The 20,781-nt window shown below is 39.6% G+C and overlaps 1 protein-coding gene across 1 annotated transcript in view; it reads left to right on the top strand.

Annotated features, from left to right (window-relative positions):
• The window catches only part of LOC113452438 (proline-rich protein 12-like), a 190,440-nt gene extending 170,111 nt beyond the window's left edge, over positions 1 to 20,329 (top strand). Inside the window, exons 14-15 of the mRNA XM_087918903.1 lie at positions 17,773 to 17,868; positions 20,255 to 20,329. Of these exons, the coding sequence (XP_087775029.1) occupies positions 17,773 to 17,868; positions 20,255 to 20,329 (171 nt within the window). The remainder of the gene's footprint in view (positions 1 to 17,772; positions 17,869 to 20,254) is intronic.
• Positions 20,330 to 20,781: the final 452 nt, after the last annotated feature.

Below are 20,781 nucleotides of genomic sequence, written 5' to 3'. Positions count from 1 at the left end.
CAATATTCTTCCTTCTTCATCTGCATGGATTTGCTTGGCTTTAATTGTATTTCAAATATATAAGACAACTCCTCTTTTATTTTGTTGTGCCAGTGATGTAAATATAGTCCCAATTCTAGAACAATTCAACAAATGTGCGTGTTGTCTTTTGATATGCACTTCTTGTAAGGAAATTATATCCATATTTAACTTTCCTAGTTTGTGGAATATCTTTTTCCTTTTAATAGCTGAATTTAATCCATTTATATTTATGAAATCAGTTTCTTTTCCTCTTCCATTATTATTTATACTTTATAGTTAGGATTTATTGCTCTTGTAGTTCTCTGTTCCTTTGGTTCTGTAATTATCATTTGGCCACCTACTGCTCCCTCCTCCTGTCTCCTCTCCTCCCTTTGTTCCTTCTCCATTTTCTTTGCCATTTCTGCTCTCATTTTAAGTTCTTGTTCTCTTGCTCTTTCATCTTCTGTTCCTCCAAAGTATTCATCATAGAATAATTCTGCATTCTCCACCGAATCAATTCTGTGTCTTTGTTCTCGCCAAATAAATGTCAAACCTTCTGGAATCAACCATCTAGAGTTAATTTCTTTTTTGATTAACATCTTTGTCAAGAATTGATATTCTCTTCTTAAATCTCTCACTTTTCTTGGTATTTGTTTCAAACGTATAATGTTTTTTCCTTTGTACTTCAATAGATTGTCTCTTGCCTTCTGCAGTATCTCAGTTCTTATTGTTTTCTTGGTAAATCTCACATGTACTTCTCTGGGTAATTTGTTTCTCAGTGCATAACTGGTGAATACTTGATATATTTCATCCATTCCATCCATCACCTTTACCTCGGTCATCTCCAAGGGTTCCGCTAGTATTTCTGTCATAATTTCTTTAAGGTTTTCTCCCTTTTCTTCCTCAATATTTTGAAATCTTAGATAGAAATCTGCTTTTTCCATTTCCCAAAATATTGAATCTTTCCCTTTCTCACTTTCAATCCTTGTCAGTCTATTATCTATTTCTCCCACTTTCTTGTCTGTTTTATCACCTCTTTCTTCCATCTTCTGTATTTTTTCTCCATATATAGTTAATACCTGTTGTATATTTCCTTCCATCTTCTCCATCCTTTCTTCTAACTTCTCCATTCTATCTTCTTCACGCTTCCCTTGGTCTTGTATTACTTGTAACATAGACTTAATTTCTTGCATGGAAGTCTCCTTTTTCTTTTTCCTTCTCCTGTCATAATATCGTAGTAATAGATCGTTGACCAGCTGGGCTCAGCGATGAGGAATTAGGAATAGATGATCCTGTAGGTATTCTCTTACTCATGTCAAATCAAATTATAATCCACTCTCAAAAACCCAAGGGAAGATAAAAACCAACCTTCAAATTCTTCTGTACCTTAATCCAATTTTATCCAATAAAAAGGATCAAAAAGAAGAAGAAAAAAAAAGACAAAAAGAAGACAAAAAAAAAGAAACAATGATGGAATCGATGAAGTCCAATAGCAAAAAAGAAAACCGTAAGATTCAAAAAGCCCAATAAGGAGATCAGAGGAAAAATTCCCCCAAAAAATAAGTGGGGAAAAGAAAATAGCAATGCAAATCCATCCACTTCTACGTAAAATAGAAAAAAAAGGGGGAAAAAGGAATTCCAAGAGAGAGGGAAAAAAAGCCACAAATCCAAGGATAATCCACTTACTAGTCAATCAATCAATAATGGGAAGAAGAAAAAGTAAAAAAAAAGAGAAATATAAAAAAAGAATTTAAAAAACCAACCCAAAATTAATCCATATTAAAAAACTGGACCAAAAAATAACATAAGCCAGTAGAGCAGGGAGGAGAAAAAAATAAAATAAATCCAAAATGTGCTACAGCAAAAATAGGGTGATCAAAAACAAAACAAAGACAAAGCACACACAAAAAAAGAAAGGTGCCAGCTATAATTTATAAATCCATTGTAACTAAATAAAACAAAGTGTCAGTGTAACATTCAGTAAACCCAGAAAGCCAGAGTCAAAAGCCAATATCTTGTTCAAGGTCATACTGTTCTTTCTTTCTCTTAATCTTATTCAACTTTAAAGGCAGCACCTGTCTTCAGCACTGACTTCTTATCTTTCTCCACTTCTCTGTAGTCAAAATAATTACCGTATTTCCCCATGTATAAGCCACCCCTTTTTTCCAAAATTTTCAAGCCCAAAAAGTAGGGGTGGCATATACAAAGCAGGTACACTTTTATACGTGAAAAATGCATAAAATAATAAAGTAGGAATAAACTGGTTTTCCAGCAGTATGCTATACTTTTTTGTAAAAATTGTACGTGATGATACGATTACGAGTGCGAGTACGCGATAGAAATGCATACGCTAGGCATCGGCCTGAATGCTTCGTTCCTACTCTCGTTCCGATGCGTAGATTGCTAGCGTCGCCCGCACCGCTTCGGCGTCATGACCGGTTGTAGATCTAGACGTTGAATTTTGTTTCTTTGTAAATTTTCTTTCTTCATAACTTGTTTCTCTAATAAAATATTTTTTTCAAAACTTCACAGTCCAAAAATTGGGGGTGGCTTATACAAAGGGGGTGCTTATACATGGGGAAATACGGTAGTTTGTTATTCTTAAGATTTTTCATGTGACCTCCAGATGGCAGTGTTGCTTAGCTTTTCTTATAATTGTTCCTTAGTAACTGTATCTCTATCGTCTAACCAGTGAAAGTAAAAAAATAAAAAGGGAAAGTCACAAAGGAAAAAAAAGAAGTACTTCATATGTTTAAGCTGAAAAAGCAGAAAGGATTCAATTTCTTCTTGTTTTTAAGCTCAGTCCAGTCCAGTTATTTAAACAAAGAAAGCACTCAGAATAATCCTTCCCCGCCCCCCCAGAATAAAAAAAAATCCAAATAAGATTGACAGTTCTTGCCATTCGCCGCTATTCTTAGCTTTCCTGTCTTCCCTTTCTTTGATAATTCTTTTATCTGGTGTACTCCTCTTTATTTTTGAAATAAAAGTTTCTCACCCAAACCGACACACTGTTTTCTTTCTTTCTTTCTTTCTTTCTTCTTCCGTTCCAGGGCTGGCACAGCTTCTTAGCAGCTCATGATAAATGGCCACCTCCCTTCACTGTCAGACTGCAGGAGCTTTCCTGGATCTACCAGGGACTTTGCAATATCCCTGGGATCGACAGGATGTGCTCCTTTCACTCACCGTCTCACCGGGACAGTTCAGGTCCCCTGGCACCCTCGAGCTGCAGGGGTATCGGCAGCTTTCACGGAGTCCCAAGAAAACCGTCTTTCCACTGCTGCTCAAGCCCCGCCCTCCTTCTTAAGTGGAATATATATCAATATGTAAATTATTTTTAAATTAGTTACAGAATCCCAGTTTTCCTTTACTCAGCTCGCTTCTTTCTTCTTCAAGATGTCTTCCCTTCTTTCAAAATGCAAAGTCACTCCAGCTGCAAGTCACCACTTTCACTTCTTATTAAGTTCACTCTATCTCAGTCTCTATCACAAAACAGCATAACAGTCAGAATGTCTCAAAAGTCTTTCTCTCTGGATCTCAGGAACAAAGAGTAAGGAAATCAAACATAAAAAATGTCTTTTCTTCTCACTCCATCCCGGTCTACCACCTGTCAACTTCACCGCGCCATTACCATTTGGTCCGTCAGATACGCCAGCTCCTACTGCTAAATCCGCCGTTGCTTCAATCCTCGTTTTGAAGCCTCCTTCTCACTTTGATTTTCAGAGTTTTCTTTCGTCAGTATCCCCTTTTAGTCCACTTTCCACTGCTATTCCACACTGCTCTCAATCTTTGCTTCTGCCTTTAATCGGCTGGGCTGCAACTTCTCTGGATCAGGTCATAAAGACCAATCTCTTTCATGTCAGTTTTTGGGACTTTCCCCTGGAGGATCTGGGAGTCGCGGATCTCCCTCGATACCCCAGGGTTTTCTCCTATCATCGTCCTCTCCAGGATCCAACTTCGCCCCTACGAGCTACCAGGAGCAAACTTTTGGGCATACAGGACAGAGCGCTGTTCCTCCGCACCGCTTCAGATAACAGATAATCAGAGTTGGAAGGGACCTTGTAGGTCATCTAGTCCAACACCCCACTGAAGCGGGAGACCCTACACCATTTCTGACAAATGGCAGTCCAATCTCTTCTTGAAAGTCTCAAGTGATGGCGCTCCCACAACTTCCAAGGGCAAGCTATTCCATTGGTTGATTGTTCTCACTGTCAGAAAGTTTCTCCTTGTTTACAGGTTAAATCTTTCCTTGTTCAGTTTCCATCCATTATTCCTTGTCTGGCCTACAGGCCCTTTATAAAATAGCTTGACCCCTTCCTCTCTGTGGCAGCCCCTCAAATACTGGAAGACCGCTATCATGTCTCCCCTGGTCCTTCTCTTTACTAGACTAGCCAAGCCCAGTTCCTGCAACCATTCTTCATATGTTTTAGTCTCCAGTCCCCTAATCATCCTGGTTGCTCTTCTCTGTACTTTTTCTAGAGTCTCAACATCTTTTTTATAATGTGGTGAACAAAACTGGATGCAGTACTCTAGGTGTGGTCTTAGTAAGGCTTTATAGAGTGGTATTAGTACTTCCCTTGATCTGGATTGTATCCCTCTGTTAATACAATTTAGGATTAACTTTTTTGCTGGCTGCTGCACACTGCTGGCTCATATTTAGCTGGTTGTCCACTAAGACTCCAAGATCCCTCTCACAGTAACTGCTATTGAACCTGGTTTCACCCAGTCTATATGTGTACTTTTGTTTTTTCTTGCCTAAGTGTAGGACTTTACTTTTCTCTACATTAAAATTCATTTTGTTAGATATGGCCCAGTGTTGTAGTCTGTCAAGATCCATCTGGATCTTGAGCCTATCTTCTTGGGTGTTAGCTATTCCTGCCAGCTTAGTATCATCTGCAAATTTGGTAAGTTCCCCTTCTATTCCCTCATCTATGTCATTAATGAAGATATTGAAGAGTACTGGGCCTAAGATGGAACCTTGTGGCACCCCACTGCTTACTTCCCTCCATGTAGACTTAGACCTGTTAAGGACTACTCATTGAGTATGGTTTGTCAGCCAGTTGCGAGTCCATCTAGTGGTGGTGCTATCTGTTCCACTTTTTTCTAGTTTACTAAGAAGTAGGTTGTGGTCTACTTTGTTGAATGCCTTGCTGAAATCTAAGTATATTATGTCCACAATATTTCGCTGGTCTACTAATTTAGTCACTATGTTAAAGAATGAAATAAGATTGGTTTGGCATGATCTGTTTTTAACAAACCTGTGCTGACTGCTAGTTATTACTTTACTTGTTTCTAGATATTGGCAGATCTGTTTTTTTTATTATCTTTTCCAGTATCTTCCCAGGTATTGATGTTAGGCTGATTGGTTTATAGTTTTCTGGGTCTGTTTTGTTTCCTTTTTTGAAGATGGGAACCACATCAGCTCTTTTCCAGTCCTCTGGTAGTTCCCCGGTGCTCCAGGATTTTTGAAAGATATGGGGCGGTGGTTCTGAGATGACCTCTGCCAGCTCCTTTAAAACTCTGGGATGTAATCCATCAGGTCCTGGTGATTTGTGTTTATCAAGATCAGACAGGTGTTCTCTTACTATTTTTTGCTTATTTTAACTTTTATTTCTGGTCTGTCTTTTACAGTTATGTTTTTGGTGGGTTGAGCTATAGTTTCTTTTTGCGTGAAGACCGATGCAAAGAATGAGTTAAGCAGTTCTGCTTTCTCTCTGTTGCCTGTTACTTCCTTGCCGTCTTCTCTCTTTAGTGGACCGACTGTTTCCTTGATTTTTTTCTTGTTATTTATATGTTGGAAGAAATTTTTTTTACTATCTTTGACTTTTGTTGCAGGTCTTTGTTCGTTCTGAGCCTTTGCTTTCCTGACTTTGTCTTTGCAGATTCTGGCTATCTGCTGATATTCTGCCTTAGTTGTGTGTCCTTCTTTCCATTTTTGGTACTTGTCCTTTTTTTCTTTCAATTTGCCAGAGAGATCTTTGTGCAGCCATGCTGGTTTCTTCTTAAATTTCTTGTTTTTCTTTCTCAGTGGTACTGTGCTGGTCTGGGCTTCTATGATCGTACTTTTCAGAGTTTCCCAAGATTCTTGAGTTGTTTTCCCCTTTAGGATTTTCATCCATGGAATCTTTCCCAAGTTCTCTCTGAGTTTATTAAAATCAGCTCTTTTAAAATCCAAGACTCTGGTGTCATTATGTTCTATTGCTTGTATTTGTGTTATGTTGAATTCTAGTATGACATGGTCACTCTCACCCAAGGTTCCTGCAGTTTCAACTCCCTCTATCACTACTTCTCTGTTTGTGAGAATTAAGTCCAGTATGGCTGTCCCTCTAGTTTCACCCTCTACCTTTTGGACAACAAAGTTGTCAGCTAGGTTGGTTAGGAACTTATTTGATTTCTCACTTGGTGCAGAATTAGTTTTCCAATTGATATCAGGATAATTGAAGTCTCCCATGACTACTTTTTTTAATAAAGTTTTATTTGGGTTTTCACACATACAAAATACAAGTAAAACATCTTTTTTGAAAATAGCATGGTCCCGGGTTGAACTTCTTTATACAGACACAAAACTCAATTTCATGCTCCTTTTTGTATTCTATTCCATATCTTATACTGTTTTACATTTTCTATACAGTTTTTCCCCTCTTTTAATTTTCTCAATTTTATTTTGATTATCTCATCTCAATTCAAATCATTATATTTATACTTTTGTCTGTTCTGTTTCAATTTCATATTATCTTTTCTCATGAAACAAATTTTCTCCTGTAGTTACTAATTGGAGTATGACACCTTTATATCTTTTAATTACATCCATTCAACTCTTATTTAAACTTCAATATATACCTTAAGGTTATGACCTTCAATATAATACATAATACATAACTTCCAATCAAATTCTGCTTGGTACATTCTTATAATACACACTATATTCTTTTTAAAAAAATTATAAATATATGTAATTATAAACTCTCATTCCATTCCAATTCAGTTCTATCATTAATAATCATTAAAATCTTAACATCTTTAACACTTCTTTTCAATTAAATATCATACTTCCTTAAAGACACATATAATCTCCATAATTAATTTTTCCCTTATTTCTCTTCACATATGTTTTGTAAATCATTAAATATTCATTTTGTTACATTTATTTATTGACAAGCATTCCACTGAATTACGATAGCTATTTTATCAAACATTTTAATCATACATTGTTTCATAGTTTCTAAAATTATTTCTGTTTTTAATATAACAATACTATCTTATGTACCTTTGCAGAATCCCTTTTTCCATTAAATTTTCACCCATTATCTCTAAATAGGCCCTGTTTCTCTATATTTTGTTTCTGTCCTTTATAACTTCTTTTCCTTTCTTTCTTCCCTCTCATCTTCTCCCTCCCCTTTTTACCCCCTTGTCTCCCTACTTCTAATTCTCTCTTCTGCATTTCCCTCTTCTGTTGCTTTCTGTTTTTATACTTCTTTTTCACTCTATTTTTTTTTTTTGGAGTTGCTTTCCAAATCTTAAACTTTCCATTCTCTTTCCCCACTTTCCTTTTTTCCCCCATCTAAGATTACTTGTTCATTAAAGATGGCTTCTTCTTTGTCGCAATCTTCTTGTTCTGCAGGCATTTCTTGTTGTTTCTCATAATTCCAAATCTCCATTTCTAAAAACTGAAATACGAAGCCAAAAGAACCTCTCCTTCTTGTGCATCTTCTTTGTACTTTTTAAGTTCCATTTTCAGTTCTTCTAAAAGTGGAGCCATTTTAAACAGTTTTAAACAACCACCCGATTGATTTTAGTCATTCAAATACAATAACCAAAAATCCAGAAATCATGAAGTAATCCAAATAGTCCCAAGTTATTTCTTCTTATTTCTTTTTCCACTTTCTCTTCCTGGGGTTTTTGTTGTGATATTTCAGTTAAAATGTATCCTTTGGAAGTCTTGTTGAGATTTTGCTGTAAGTTCTTTTTAATTCCAGGCAGTCTCCTCCCTTCCAGATCCTGCCCTTTTATCCTTTTTCTCTCCTTTCCTGTTTTCAAAAGCTTTTGATTATCCAGAAATCTTTATTATCCCTTTGACTTTTTATTTTCAGCATTAAATGCCTATTAATGTCAAAGTGGATTTTTTTCCAATTTCTTGCTTAAGTGTCAGCCTCAAGATCTCTTCGGGTACCCCAACTATTATCCTTTATTTCTCCCTTAGTATCTCTACTACTAGGCTTACTTCTTTCGGCTGTCATTAGCAACGGGGAGGGGTAATTGTGGGGGGGGAAGAGAGCTGGAGGTGTTTTACATTCTTTTACTGTGGGCAGAAGAAGGGGGGGGATTTCTTCTTTCCAATTTTCCATTTCTTTCCTAGCCTCTATCCTTTTTGCGCAGCTGCGAGGTCTTATCAAAATAGGAAAAGGAGAAAAAAAAACCAAATCTCTCTCTTTTGCAGCTTAAAAATCTTCTTAGGGAACAATGTTATTGTTTTTTTAATAGTTTCAATTCCAGGATACCTTATTTGTTGCTTTTGCTGTTTGACCCAGTCAACCAAAACTTTCTCTTCTTATCTTCCTCCTGTACATTCTTTTCCGGTCAAGTTCTTCTTTGTGGTGGCCATTTCTGACCACCGCTGCAACCGCCTTCAGGAAAGGGAGTAATGGCCAGCTGAGGAGGAGAGATGCAGCTCTCCTCAACCCTGCAGGCAGTCTCCCCCCCTCTTCACCACCTCTACGGGGTGGCTTAGCCCCGAAACCAGCCGGCTCGGGGCGCTCCAGTGGCGAGCACAGATCAAAGCCTCGCAGAGATGAGGTTTTGGTCTGTCACTGAAGAGGCTCAAACCGGAAGTCCCAGAAGTCTCCTATTACTATTGTTGTGTGTTTCCTGCATATGTTTGTCAGTTGGCTGGCAAAAAGGGCATCTATTTTTTCTGCTTGGTTAGGTGGCCTATAATATACACCTATGGCCATGTCATTCTTTTTTTTCTTTTATATTGACCCATATGCATTCTAGGAGGTTTTCATCTTTAGTTTCATGCATTTCTGTAGCGATATAGTGGTCCTTTACATACAGTGCAACTCCACCTCCTCTTTTATGGGGTCTGGGTTTTTTGTATCCTTCTACCAGTATGTTCCAATCATGGGTTTCATCCCACCAAGTTTCTGTTATTCCAACTATATCATATCTACCTTCATGTATTCGTAGTTTGAGTTCACCCTGTTTGTTCCCCAGACTTTGTGCATTTGTATATAGGCACTTGAGATCTTTATGTCTGACACTGTGTTTATTCTCTACATAACCTGTGTTGTGCCTGCCTGCCCCTACTTTCTTGCCACCTGTTTGATTAATGCACATGGTATGGCACTCACTATTAAATGCTTGGTTTTGCTTGACAGCAAGGTTGATAATCTTACGTGCACAAACATCTATTTTTAATGCACTGGTATCCTTATTAGTTTTAGGTTTCTGGGGACAGAAATTTTCTGTATCCATTAATTCTCTGTCCCCGGTGTTCAGTTTAAATGTTTATCCAGGAAATCTGTGAATTTAATGCCAAGTAACTCAGTCCCTTTCTTGGATGGATGCAAACCATCTCTTTTGTACAGTTTTTCATTGGACCAGCTGCAGACATCATGACTAATAAAACCAAAGCCTTCCCTTTTACACCACTGCTTTAGTTCCTTGTATACTGGTAGAACCTCTGAAAAGATAAGCCTACAGCCCATATTACTAAGTTCATACCCCAAGCTCTGGAAGTCTTTGTGAACAGAAAGTACATCCTTCTGGGACAGATCATTTGTTCCAAGATGTATAATAGCATCAACATCACAGTCCTTACTGGCATTCTTGACTATCTTAAGAATACGCCTCTTGTCTCTGCTGGCAGTAGCACCTGGCAGACACCTGACCTCTTTCAAAACCTCCGTATCCTTTCCTAAATTTTCATCCGTTACAATTGAGTCCCCAACCAGAAGGTGGCTTCTCTTTTTGGATGCCTTGCTCTTCTTGTGTGACTGGTGCGTAATGCCTGATTCACACTTTCTCCTTTCCAAAGTAAGTTCTTCTTGGACCATGACTGGTGGTTGGATGCTAACTGCATTTCATTGCCTGTATCCATGGCAATGACAATAAAGTTGAATCTAATCAAAAAATTAATCTAATGATCCCTGGCTTATTTGAGTTATCATTATCACAACTACCTTGACCTGTCACTTTAGTGTCCCTATTAAGGTCAGCAAGGGCACTGTATCTGTTATGCTGGGACACAGCAAAAGCTTTGTGTTTATGGTCCACAGCTCTCACCCTGCCAGATCCCACGGTTGTCCATACTACCCTTTTCCTGTAGGATCTTTGTGGTAGTGGGGGCTGGTAGTATGGCAGCTCAATAGATGGCTGGATTGGGCACCTAATTTCTGCTCGGAGACCACAGACTAGAGATTCTAGATAGGTAATCTGTCCATGTAGACTGGTGATTTTTTTACAAAGAGGACAGTATCCAAATTTGAAAAGAGTACTGCAAAAGACAGCTGTAAAGCAAGTATTACACTGAACTAAGCCAGTCATTTTGAAATAAAATAAAATCACAATCTCAAGCGCACTAACCCTAAATGTATTATTGGTATTTTTGGTTTATAGTTATATGATTCGTGTGCCATTAGGTGTGTGGGCTGCTATCTTTCTCCTTTGTACTCACCCTCTGCCTCTTCACAAGCAGCCAGCAGCTCCTCCCACCAACCTCTTGGAATTTGAAATGCAATGGAAGCAATTCAAACTGCCTTTCTCCTTTGTACTCACTCTCTGCCTCTTCGCAAGTAGCCAGCAGCTCCTCCCACCAACCTCTTGGAATTTGAAATGCTTCGATATGGCGCCTCAACCGGAAGTCTACAACGGTTTCTTATTTACCACAGATCATCCCAATCATTATCTCTGACTAATCTAGGATTAAATATCAACATTTGGCTGTTAGTAATAAAACCTTTCCTAAGGATTTTAATTGGGAACAGAAATTACATCTCATTTCCAAAGTTTGTAAGTCTCTGTTTGTAAGAGGAAACATCGGGACAGTGTGGCTTTGGCCTGGTCTATCCAGTGTGAAAAAGAAACATTGGGCCAGCATGGATTCTGTCTGGTCTAACCAATGCAAAGAGGAAACATGCCAGCAGTTTGGGGAGTGGCATCAAGCTGGCAACGCCCACCCAGCTGGCAACTCCTACCCAGTTGACCATGCCCAGTGAGTGGCGTCAAGCTGGCCATGCCCATCCAGTCGACCTCGCTCACCCAGCCCCACAAGGTCAACCACAGCCCTGATGCGGCCCTCAATGAAATTGAGTTTGACACCCCTGGTCTAGTCCATCATTCATCAATACCATTGTCTCACAATTTCTTGTATTCATATTCCTTTCAATCTTGTCTGGGACATCTATAGTTTTCAAACTAAGAACTTTCTTCACATCTGGCAGCAACAGGTCAGATTCAAATTCATCAAGTTGCAAATCAAGTCCAACTGTTATTTCCTGCTTTTGGATAGTGTCCTGTGTTTGGTTCAAAGCTCTTCTTGACCCATCCATTTTTTAATTTATATTTTCAAATAAAACCTGTAAGTTGGGTAACATTCTTTTTCCAAATGCTTCCCAGAAAACTTTATCTCCTTTTAGAGATAAAACACAGTTCTTTCCAAGGACAAGAGAAGCAGATAAATCATAACCCAGTGTCCACAGAGAAAAGTTGAGTTCAGGGGTTTTCCCCTCAAAATAAAGTGATTAAAAAGGGGGGAAATTTTCCCATCAAAACTTAAAAAATAAAGGTCATAGCTCTTTTTTAAAAAAAGAGCTAGAAAGTACAAAATGTGTAATATAATCCTGTATAAATCCAATCTGATGACTTTCACTGCCAGAAAATGTATTTTCACCATGGACTTCCTTATGGAAAAAGTGAAAGTGGTTTAGAGTTCAATAGAAAACAGTGAAAGAACAGAAAAAAAGTTGTAAAAGTCCAGCAAGGGGGTATAAAATAGATCAGCAGTCAACTAGTGGTAAATCAGAAGATAGAAAAGCTTTAAAGGGTGCAATTAAAATGCAGGCATGCTTTTAAAAAATGAACAGCTGAAGGGAAAATATGATAAGAGACCCAACCTTCCAATCATTCCTTACCAAGAATTGCAGTCTTCAGGATCCCCTCTTCTCTGTCAGTGCATGATCGTCTGAAGGTTGTCTTGGGTGTTTCCTCATCTTCCCTTCAAAAAACAGGGAACAAAGCCACCAAATAATAAGCTTTGGCAGCAAAATCAGGTGATTGTCAGCGGGAGAAAAAGAGTTGCCCGCTGCTCAGCACGCCATCTTGGGGGAAGTTCTGCATCATATTTCTTGATTGCTTTATCCTTTACTGTCAATAATTGATCCTAAAAGGCAGAAGCGATCCACCACTTTGATATCTTCATTGTTAATTGAGACTGGTTGTTGTACCTGTTGTCAGCGTTCCAGCAAACCTCCATTCCAATCAGTAACTCCGAGACAAACATCTCAAAAGTACCTTTATTAGAATAGCACCTGGCACATCTGTGGAATCCCGAATCTAAAAGTTTTCGGGCTTCCCACAATTTCCCAAACTACAAATCCATCCCCACTCGGCCATCATCACATCACATGGGCCAATCGTGATCTGTCCAAAAGTAAGTTCCTTATTTCATCCTGCGCCATACTTAATGACCTTGAACTAACAAAAGAATTTTGTCTACTTAGAGCTTCTCAATTGAAATCACCTCCCTCCCACTTTCTCAGGCTATGTGGGAGCATGGAATATGGCTTCCAAAGCTGACACCTGTTGTCATTAGTTTTGTCTTTTTTATATTTAATTTTAGTTCCATTTTTCACTGTGCTCTTTTACTATTTTTTACTAGGGATTGCAGATCCTTTGCAATTTTACCTATCAGAGTTGTGTCATTGGTATAGTGCAGGTTATTGATATTTCTTACTCCAATTTTAAAAGTACGCTCATCTACTTCCAATCCAGCTTCCCTTTAATATATACTGGCTTTCTTTTTGTTAAATAAATGATGACATGGTGTAATATGTCATGTGTTGTTCATCTGAGGTTGTATTTACCTACTTTGAAGAACTGCTAAGGACCAGGTGTTTTTTACTATGCCCTGATAATGTAAAACCATAGAACTCAAAGAGGGTATACTTTCTTTTTCACATGACTGTAAGTTAAATAAATAAGGGGAGAATGTGCAGGCTTGTTACGTTCCTTTGCCAACCTGGAGCCAGTCTGTTTCACCCAGTTCTGTCTGTACATTGGCTTCCTGACATGTAAGTTTTTCAGGACGACAATTAGATGTTCTGCAATTCTCATTTTTCTGAGCACTTTCCACAGCTTGACATGATCGATTTAGTCAAAGGCTTTTTTACAGTATAATTGATGAAACACATACTAGCCCAACCCACTTTACTAGGTGGTTGTAGGGAACAGAGGAGGAGGAAGTAGCATTAGGTATGTTTGCCACATTGAATTATTTATAAAAATAATAAAGTTGGGATATAAATAAAAATAATGACTTCCTTTTGGTATTCTTTGGCTTTCTCAATTGTCCAGCATGCATCAGCAATGTCTTGTACATTAGATTTCAGTTCAGCTGACATCTATCTATTCTTGACCAAGACATATGCCTATTTTAATAGAATGAGTATTGATTTTCCTTAGGATGTATCTCTCACCATACATCTTGGATGCCTAATTCTTCAGCCATTTTTAAAAAAAGCCTTTGGAAGCGTTTTCCTCACTTTTTGTTCACTTTCCTGGTTTTATCATCTACAATTGCATTGAAATCTCCCACTACACAAATATTTTTGTACTCCAATTCTACTATTTTCTTATGAAGTTTACTATAAAAGTCCTCTTGTTTACTATTGTTGTGGTTCGCTGTCAGCCTGTGCAGATGGCAGCGGAATCGAACAGTGGGGAAAAATGGGGACCAGTACGGAATCTGGAGAGGACTCAGACAAGGGTCCTGCATCAGATGCAAAAATGGGGCCAGGACCATCTGGGAGTGGGGTGCTGACTCCGGAGTCTCCGGAGTCTGGCAGCAGCGAGGCCGAGGAACAAGGGGAGCCTGTTTCCAGTGCGTATGTGCACAGAGCTGCTAGAAGGCAAGAGCAGCTGAGACAAAAGGGGCGACTCGGGAGTAAGGCTTGGAGGTGATTGCCCCTCCCATAAGGTAATAAAGGACAGGCAAAGGAGAAGAACCCTTTGTAGGAAGCAAAGTTGTTCGTTCTGTTTGGATTAATCCTTGAAGCTCTGTGTGGACTTTGTACTTCAGTTGTTTTTTATAATTCATTTGGCACTCTAGTTGTTGGCAGCAATTCAAAGGAAAGAAAGGTGGGTGCTTATCTCGAAGGGACTGTTTGGGACTCATTATTGGCTGGGAATGAGAATAATTCCCAGCATTGAAATAAAACGAGTTGTTTTAACTAAGCGTGTGCTTAAGTACAGTCTCAGGAAGCCTTGGTCAGAACAACTATTTGGTGCATAAATTGCTACCAGGAGTATCTGTTTGTAATTCATTGTTATCTCCACCATCAAAATGCTCCCTTCTTCATACATAAATATTTGCTTAGCATTTATTGTTTCTTTTATATAAAGAGCTACTCCTCTCTTCTTGTGTTGTGATAGAAAGGTGTAGTTTCCCAATTTTGGGGTATTCCAATAGTTGATTGTGTTATTTTTTAATATGAACCTCTTTCAGGCAAATTATATCCAACTTTAATTTTTCTAGTTTACTAAAGATCCTTTTCTTTTTTTTAGCCAAATTCAGTCCATTTATATTAATTGACAATAATTTTATTTCTTCTTCCATGGTTTTACTTATAGATAGGTTTTGTTGTTCTAGTCACTGTTGTCTCTCTCTGTTCTTTTGCCTTTGTTCCTTCTCACTTTGTTATTTCCTCTGACTCTCTTTCATCTTTTTTTGTTGTATATATATCTCTCTCCTGTGGCTTCCTTTTGTTGTTTATCCTCTTTTTCCTCTCTTACTATCATTCCCTCTTGTGGTCCAAAATAGTGATCATAAAATTGTGTTCCTTTGCCTTTTCTAAAGGCAGCTTGAACATCTGACAACTCTTTTTCCATATAAGGTTCTAATCTGTGTTAGATGAACCTAAACATTATTTTACTAGCATGTGAAATTAAGGATATTGTATGATAATTTGCATACTCTGTTAAGTCTCCTGAACAATTAAGGCTCAAAAATTATTAAGCAACTTTTTAGTAGCCATAAAAATACTTATAAAGAGGTTTTAAATCTCTGCAGACACCAGTTTGGGGGATGTGGAGGAGAAAAATTTTGTGTGTGTGTGTGTATTTGCGCATGCATGCCCAAATATCTCGGGTAATTGGAATTTAAACAAACCTTTTAATCCAGTGTTTTTCAAACATGGCAACTGTAAGGTGTATGGACTTCAACTCCCATAATTCCCCAGCCAGAATCTTGGGAAGTTGCCAAGTTTGGAAAACACTGCTTTAAACTATTTGAGGTATTACAAATAAGAATACCTTAAATAAATGCCATTTTTAATATTTTCCCTTGGGAATTCTAACTATATAGAATATACAAACATTTGATATTGGGAATTTAAAACCTCCAGCATTAAGAACTGTAACTTCAAGTATTTTACATTTTCAAGTTTTGAAAATTTAATACAGATAGTCCTCACTTAACAACCCTAATTGGGACCAGAGTTTCCATCACTAAGTAAAATGGTCATTAGACTAAACATGTGATTCAAATTTTTTAACAACTGGTTTTGTGGGCATGGCTTAGGTGGTGGGCGTGGCTGGGTGGTCATGTGACTGGGTGGACATGGCTTGTTGGTCATGTTATTGGCTGGGTGTGGCCAACTCAATATAACTCACATCGAGGCACACATCTCCTTGCCTGGCCTCTCATGAGTGTGGGGATGCTGCAACAGTCGTAAGTGTGAAAAATGGTCATAAGTCACTTTTTTCAGTGCCACTGTAACTTTGAATGGTCACTCCACACAAGCAAAGTACCAGCAAAGGAGGGGGAAAAAACTCCAGAGATGTTCCTGAGACACGAAGTCTATTCCTGCCAAGAATGTAATAAGGGTTAACGGAGAGGCAATTTCTGTAAGCAACACCAGAATGTTTCCTTCCTTACAGGATTAGCCCAGTAATTTCTTCTAACAACAGGTTCTCCTTACTGCTTAGAATGTTAACATCCAGTTCTAGCGAATAGGTGCGAACTGATAGAATCCCACCCCTGTGACTGCACCACTTAGTGATGGTAGTTCCTTTAGTCTCAGTTGCCAACGTTAGGTGAGAATCTCACACTTCTCTGGCCCTGTTGCACTCACCTCTGGTCCAACTCCCCCCACCCGCATGTCTTTCTCCCCATCTCTGGCCTTTTGGCTGCCCTGTGCTCCACCACCAGCCTCAGCTGACCTTTGCTGTCTTCTTTCTCCTACTATTAATGAGGTGCACTCAGCCAAGACAGTATCTGGCCCTTTGTGAGACCTCCACAAGACTATGAGGCCTCTGGGCATGCTTCATCAGCAGCAGGAGGAAGAAGGCAAAGATCAGCTGAGAGCGGTAGGAGGCAGGAGGAGTAGGTGGCAGTGGAGTGCAGGACATCCAAAAGATCAGAGATGGGGGGGAAATTGGCAGGTGAGGGGAGTTGAAGCACACACTGTAGTTACAAATGCAGGCAGGCATTACCCAAATTTTTAACATGTGACCACAGGGGTACTGCAACGGCTGTAGCCTCAAGGACTGGCCATTACTACCATTGGTTTGGCACTATTGTAACTTTGAATGGTTGTTGAACAAAGGGTCATTAAGTGAGGACCTGTATGTCTTTAAGGGAAGAAAATACTCAGATCTTGATAGTCTTAAGAAACCATTAGGATTTACAAATTTCCACTATTTATTAGCAACATCTCTGGAATTTTTTTTCTCCCTGCTTTTACACTGGCTTGAAATGCACTTTGTCCTAAAAATGGGCAGAAGAAAGGAAAAGAGATATAATATAAGTCTCTTGCCATTAACAGCTGTGGAGATGAAAGGCTTAACCAATGCAGGACTTGTGAAGTAAACTAGTGTAGATGGAAGAATGATAGTAGTAGATTTCTCAGCCAACAGATGTAGCAGTTATGGAAGTTTGAGCCTATCCCTTCAGGAGGAAATCACTTTTGGAAAGCTATGTAGTAGATTTTGGCAGGAAAGGGGCGTAAAAGAAGGTAAGTTAAGAGTGGAATCTTAGTGATGGACATGAAAGTGAGGGGTAAGAAAATCTATCTTTTCATATCATATTTTTGAATACTCCATTCCACAGTGTGGATGCTCATTTATGTTTTTTAACTTGGAGAAAAAAAAATCTCTCTTGTAAATTATAAAATGGACTTTACAATGGCATCTTTCATCCCCACCTCTGGCAGTTTGAAACAACCTTGTCCATCCAACACCTGATTCTGTGGCTTCATCCCTGCACCTCATTCTCCTGCATGACCAGGCCCATTGATTGCCCTAATTGAAATTCCAGGTATTGAGGTGGGGATGGGGTTATGTAACAGGAAGGAAAGAGTTTTAACTTTGTTAATCAGTTTAACAAAGACTTAAATGAGAAGATGTGGGCAGGTGAAAACTTCCTATGTGTTTTTGTAAAATTAATCACTCAGAGGGAATATTGAATATAAGACTTTAGAAGTTCATGGCTGTTGTAAAGTTGTACAGAAATGTAACATGCAGTGGTTTCACTTCACTCTTTGTCCTTATTGCTGACAGGAATTCAGTGTGGAAGCAGAGAAGTCCCTTTTCTACACTCTCTACCATTCCCTTCACCACTACAAGTACCACGCCTTTCTGCGTTGTAAGAATAAGGTAAGTAAAGGCCCTGAGTAAACCCCATTTGGGTTTGTGGATTGTTTGTACGATTTATACCCTATCTTTCATTCAGGAGCTCAAGGCAGCATGCATAGGATTACTTCCTCTCATTTTTTCCCCACAACTTTGGGACGTAGGTTTTGCTGAGGGAGAGTGAATGACCAAAAGTTATCCAGTGTGAGTTTCTGTGGCTGAGGGTGGACTTGAACCTGCATCACTCCACCCATTGAGTCCTTCCCAAGGACCTGGGATAAGTGTGCTAAAAGATATTGGAATTGATACATGTACAGGTAGTCCTCAACTTACAACAGTTCATTTAGTGACCAAAGTTACAACAGCACTGAAAAAATTAATTTATGACCGTTTTTCACACAACTGTTGCAGCATCCCCATGGTCACATGATCAAAATTCAGATGCCTGGCAACTGAGTCATATTTATAATAGTTGCAGTGTCCCGGGGTCATGTGATCACTACTGACATGCAAAGTCAATGGGGAAGCCAGATTCACTTAACCACATTGCTAACTTAACTGCAGTGATTCACTTAACAATTGTAGCAAGAAAGGTCATAAAATGAGGCAAAATTCACTTAACAAGGGGGACTACCTGTATTTTGTGATTTTTTTCCAGTTCTTCTATTATTATGTTTCGTCACAGAGTCAGCCTAATCTTTAGAGTGGATTTGGCATTTTTGTCTATCGAGTCCTTTCCAAGGACCTGGGATAGGCAGATGTGGATGTTTGATGGTGTTACAGATATTGTTGCAGGGTGGAAGCTGTTCTGAGTAAATCCACCTTTTTCAATTGACTGATGGTGAGTTTGTCAATTCCAATGGTGTTCAAGTGGTGTTCCAGTTGTTTTGGGATTACACCCAAGGCATCTATCACTATTGATACTACCCTTGCTTGTCTTTGCCACAGTCATTCTATTTCTATTTGTAGGTCTTTGTATTTTATCATCTTCTATAGTTCCTTTCTCTTCTCTTCTGCTGTCTCCAGGCTCTGCCACATCCACTATCCAGACTTTTTTTGTCTTTCTTACCAACAGTTGTTATGTTATATGGCAGGTGCCTGTCTGTTTGAATTCTAAAGTCCCAGCCCAATTTAACTTCATTTTCTATGACTTTCTCTATTTTATGGTCCCACCAGTTCTTGCTTTCAGGCAAATGATATTTCTTGCAGATCTTCCAATGCACCATTGTTGCTAGTTTGTCATGCCACTGCTTGTAGTCAGTCTGTGCTATCTTCCTGCAGCAGCTTACCAGTTGGTCCACTGTTTCTTCAGCTTGCATAGGCGGCACTTACTGTCTGTTGCTGTCTTTTTAATTCTGGCTTTGTATGCATTTGTCATTAAGGCTTGGTCTTGTGCTGCCAGAATTAGTCCCTCAGTCTCTTTCTTCAGCTTTCCTGCTCTTAGCCATTGCCAGGTCTTGTTATTACCTGCTTTCCCTGATATTTTTTAAACATATTGGCCACGTAGTGCTTTGTCTTCCTATGCATCCATTCTGTTCTCAATTTGGTCTTTCTTGTAGGCCAGTTTGGTCTCTCCAGTAGTCAGTAAGCCTTCCTGGTATACTAACGTCAGTGCATCTTCTTCATTGTCCTTCAGATATTCTTCCAAAGTACTTTTTTCTTCTTCAACCATCTGATGTACTTGCAACATTCCATGCCCACCTATTTGCCTTGGTAGGTAGAGTCTGTCAATGTCGCTATGAGGATGAAGGGAATGATTCATTGTCATTTTTTTCTGGTCTTCCTATCCATTGCTTTTAGTTCTACTTGAGTCCAGTTCACTATTCCGGCTGTGTACCTAATGACTGGAATTATCCAGGTGTTGATTGCCTTGATGGTGTTTCCTCCATTGAGTTTGGACTTTAAGATCTTTTTCACTCTCTTGATGTATTCACCGCTAATCTTTTTCTTGACTTCAGTGTGCTTGATGTTGTCAGCTTGAAGGCTACCCATGTATTTGTAGTAATCATCATCATCCAGACTCTTAATGTTATTTTCATGGGGCATCTTGATTCCTTCATTTTTCACTAACTCCATTGCAATATCTTGGCTATCTATACACGGACAGTGTTGAGCAGCGATTCTATTTCAGATGGTGTTTTTCCATACAGCTTCAGATCATCCATATAAAGGAGGTGGGATAGTCTGGCAAATGTTTTTGATGTTTGATAGCCATGGCCTGAGTTATTCAGTATTGTTGACAGAGGAAAAAGTGCAATGAAAAATAGTAGTGATGATAGTGAGTCTCCTTAAAACAGCAGTCGCCAACCAGTGGGCCACGAGAAAATTTTGGCGGGCCACAGCATGCTGAGGCAGGGAGGCGGGGCAATCCTGCATTCTCCCGTGTCATGGCTGCTGCCTCTTGCCTCAGCGCATCGAGAAGGCCCAGCAGCAGCGGGAAGAGCGCGGACCTCCTAAGCCACAGGAAGAAACTTCCCTCAGGTGAAGATGGTGCAAGGGGAGGCTTGACCCCCTCTTCCTCCTCGCCAGAAGTGCTCACACGCTCAGCGGGAAGGAGGCGGCTTGTCGGGGGCCAGAGGGGCGGTGAGCGCTTTGTGTATGAGCGGTTCTGGTAAGGAGGAAGAGAAGCTCCTGGGAGGGGTCACAGGAGATCACGCCCTCCCCTCGCAGGCCAGGAAACACCCAGGAAGAGCTCCAGTGCCATGATCTCCCACGCCCCTGCCCTCAGGAGTTTCTCTTCCTCCTCGCCGGAAGTGCTCACACGCTCATTGGGAAGGAGGCGGCTTGTCGGGGGCCAGAGGAGCAGTGAGCACTTTGCATGTGAGTGCTTCTGGTGGAGGAAGAGAAGCTCCTGGGGTGGGTCGAGTCTTCCCCTTGCAACATCTTCCCTTGAGGGCATCGCTGGCAGCCGCTCAACCTCCTCTATGTGCGGAGGCA

Source organism: Pseudonaja textilis, unplaced genomic scaffold, assembly GCF_049901715.1.
Source record: "Pseudonaja textilis isolate UNSWEBS1 unplaced genomic scaffold, rPseTex1.2 PTEXSCF20, whole genome shotgun sequence".
Taxonomy (NCBI): Eukaryota; Metazoa; Chordata; class Lepidosauria; order Squamata; family Elapidae; genus Pseudonaja; species Pseudonaja textilis.
The sequence above is the reverse complement of the archived record's forward strand: the minus strand, read 5'-3'. Positions and strand labels throughout refer to the sequence as shown.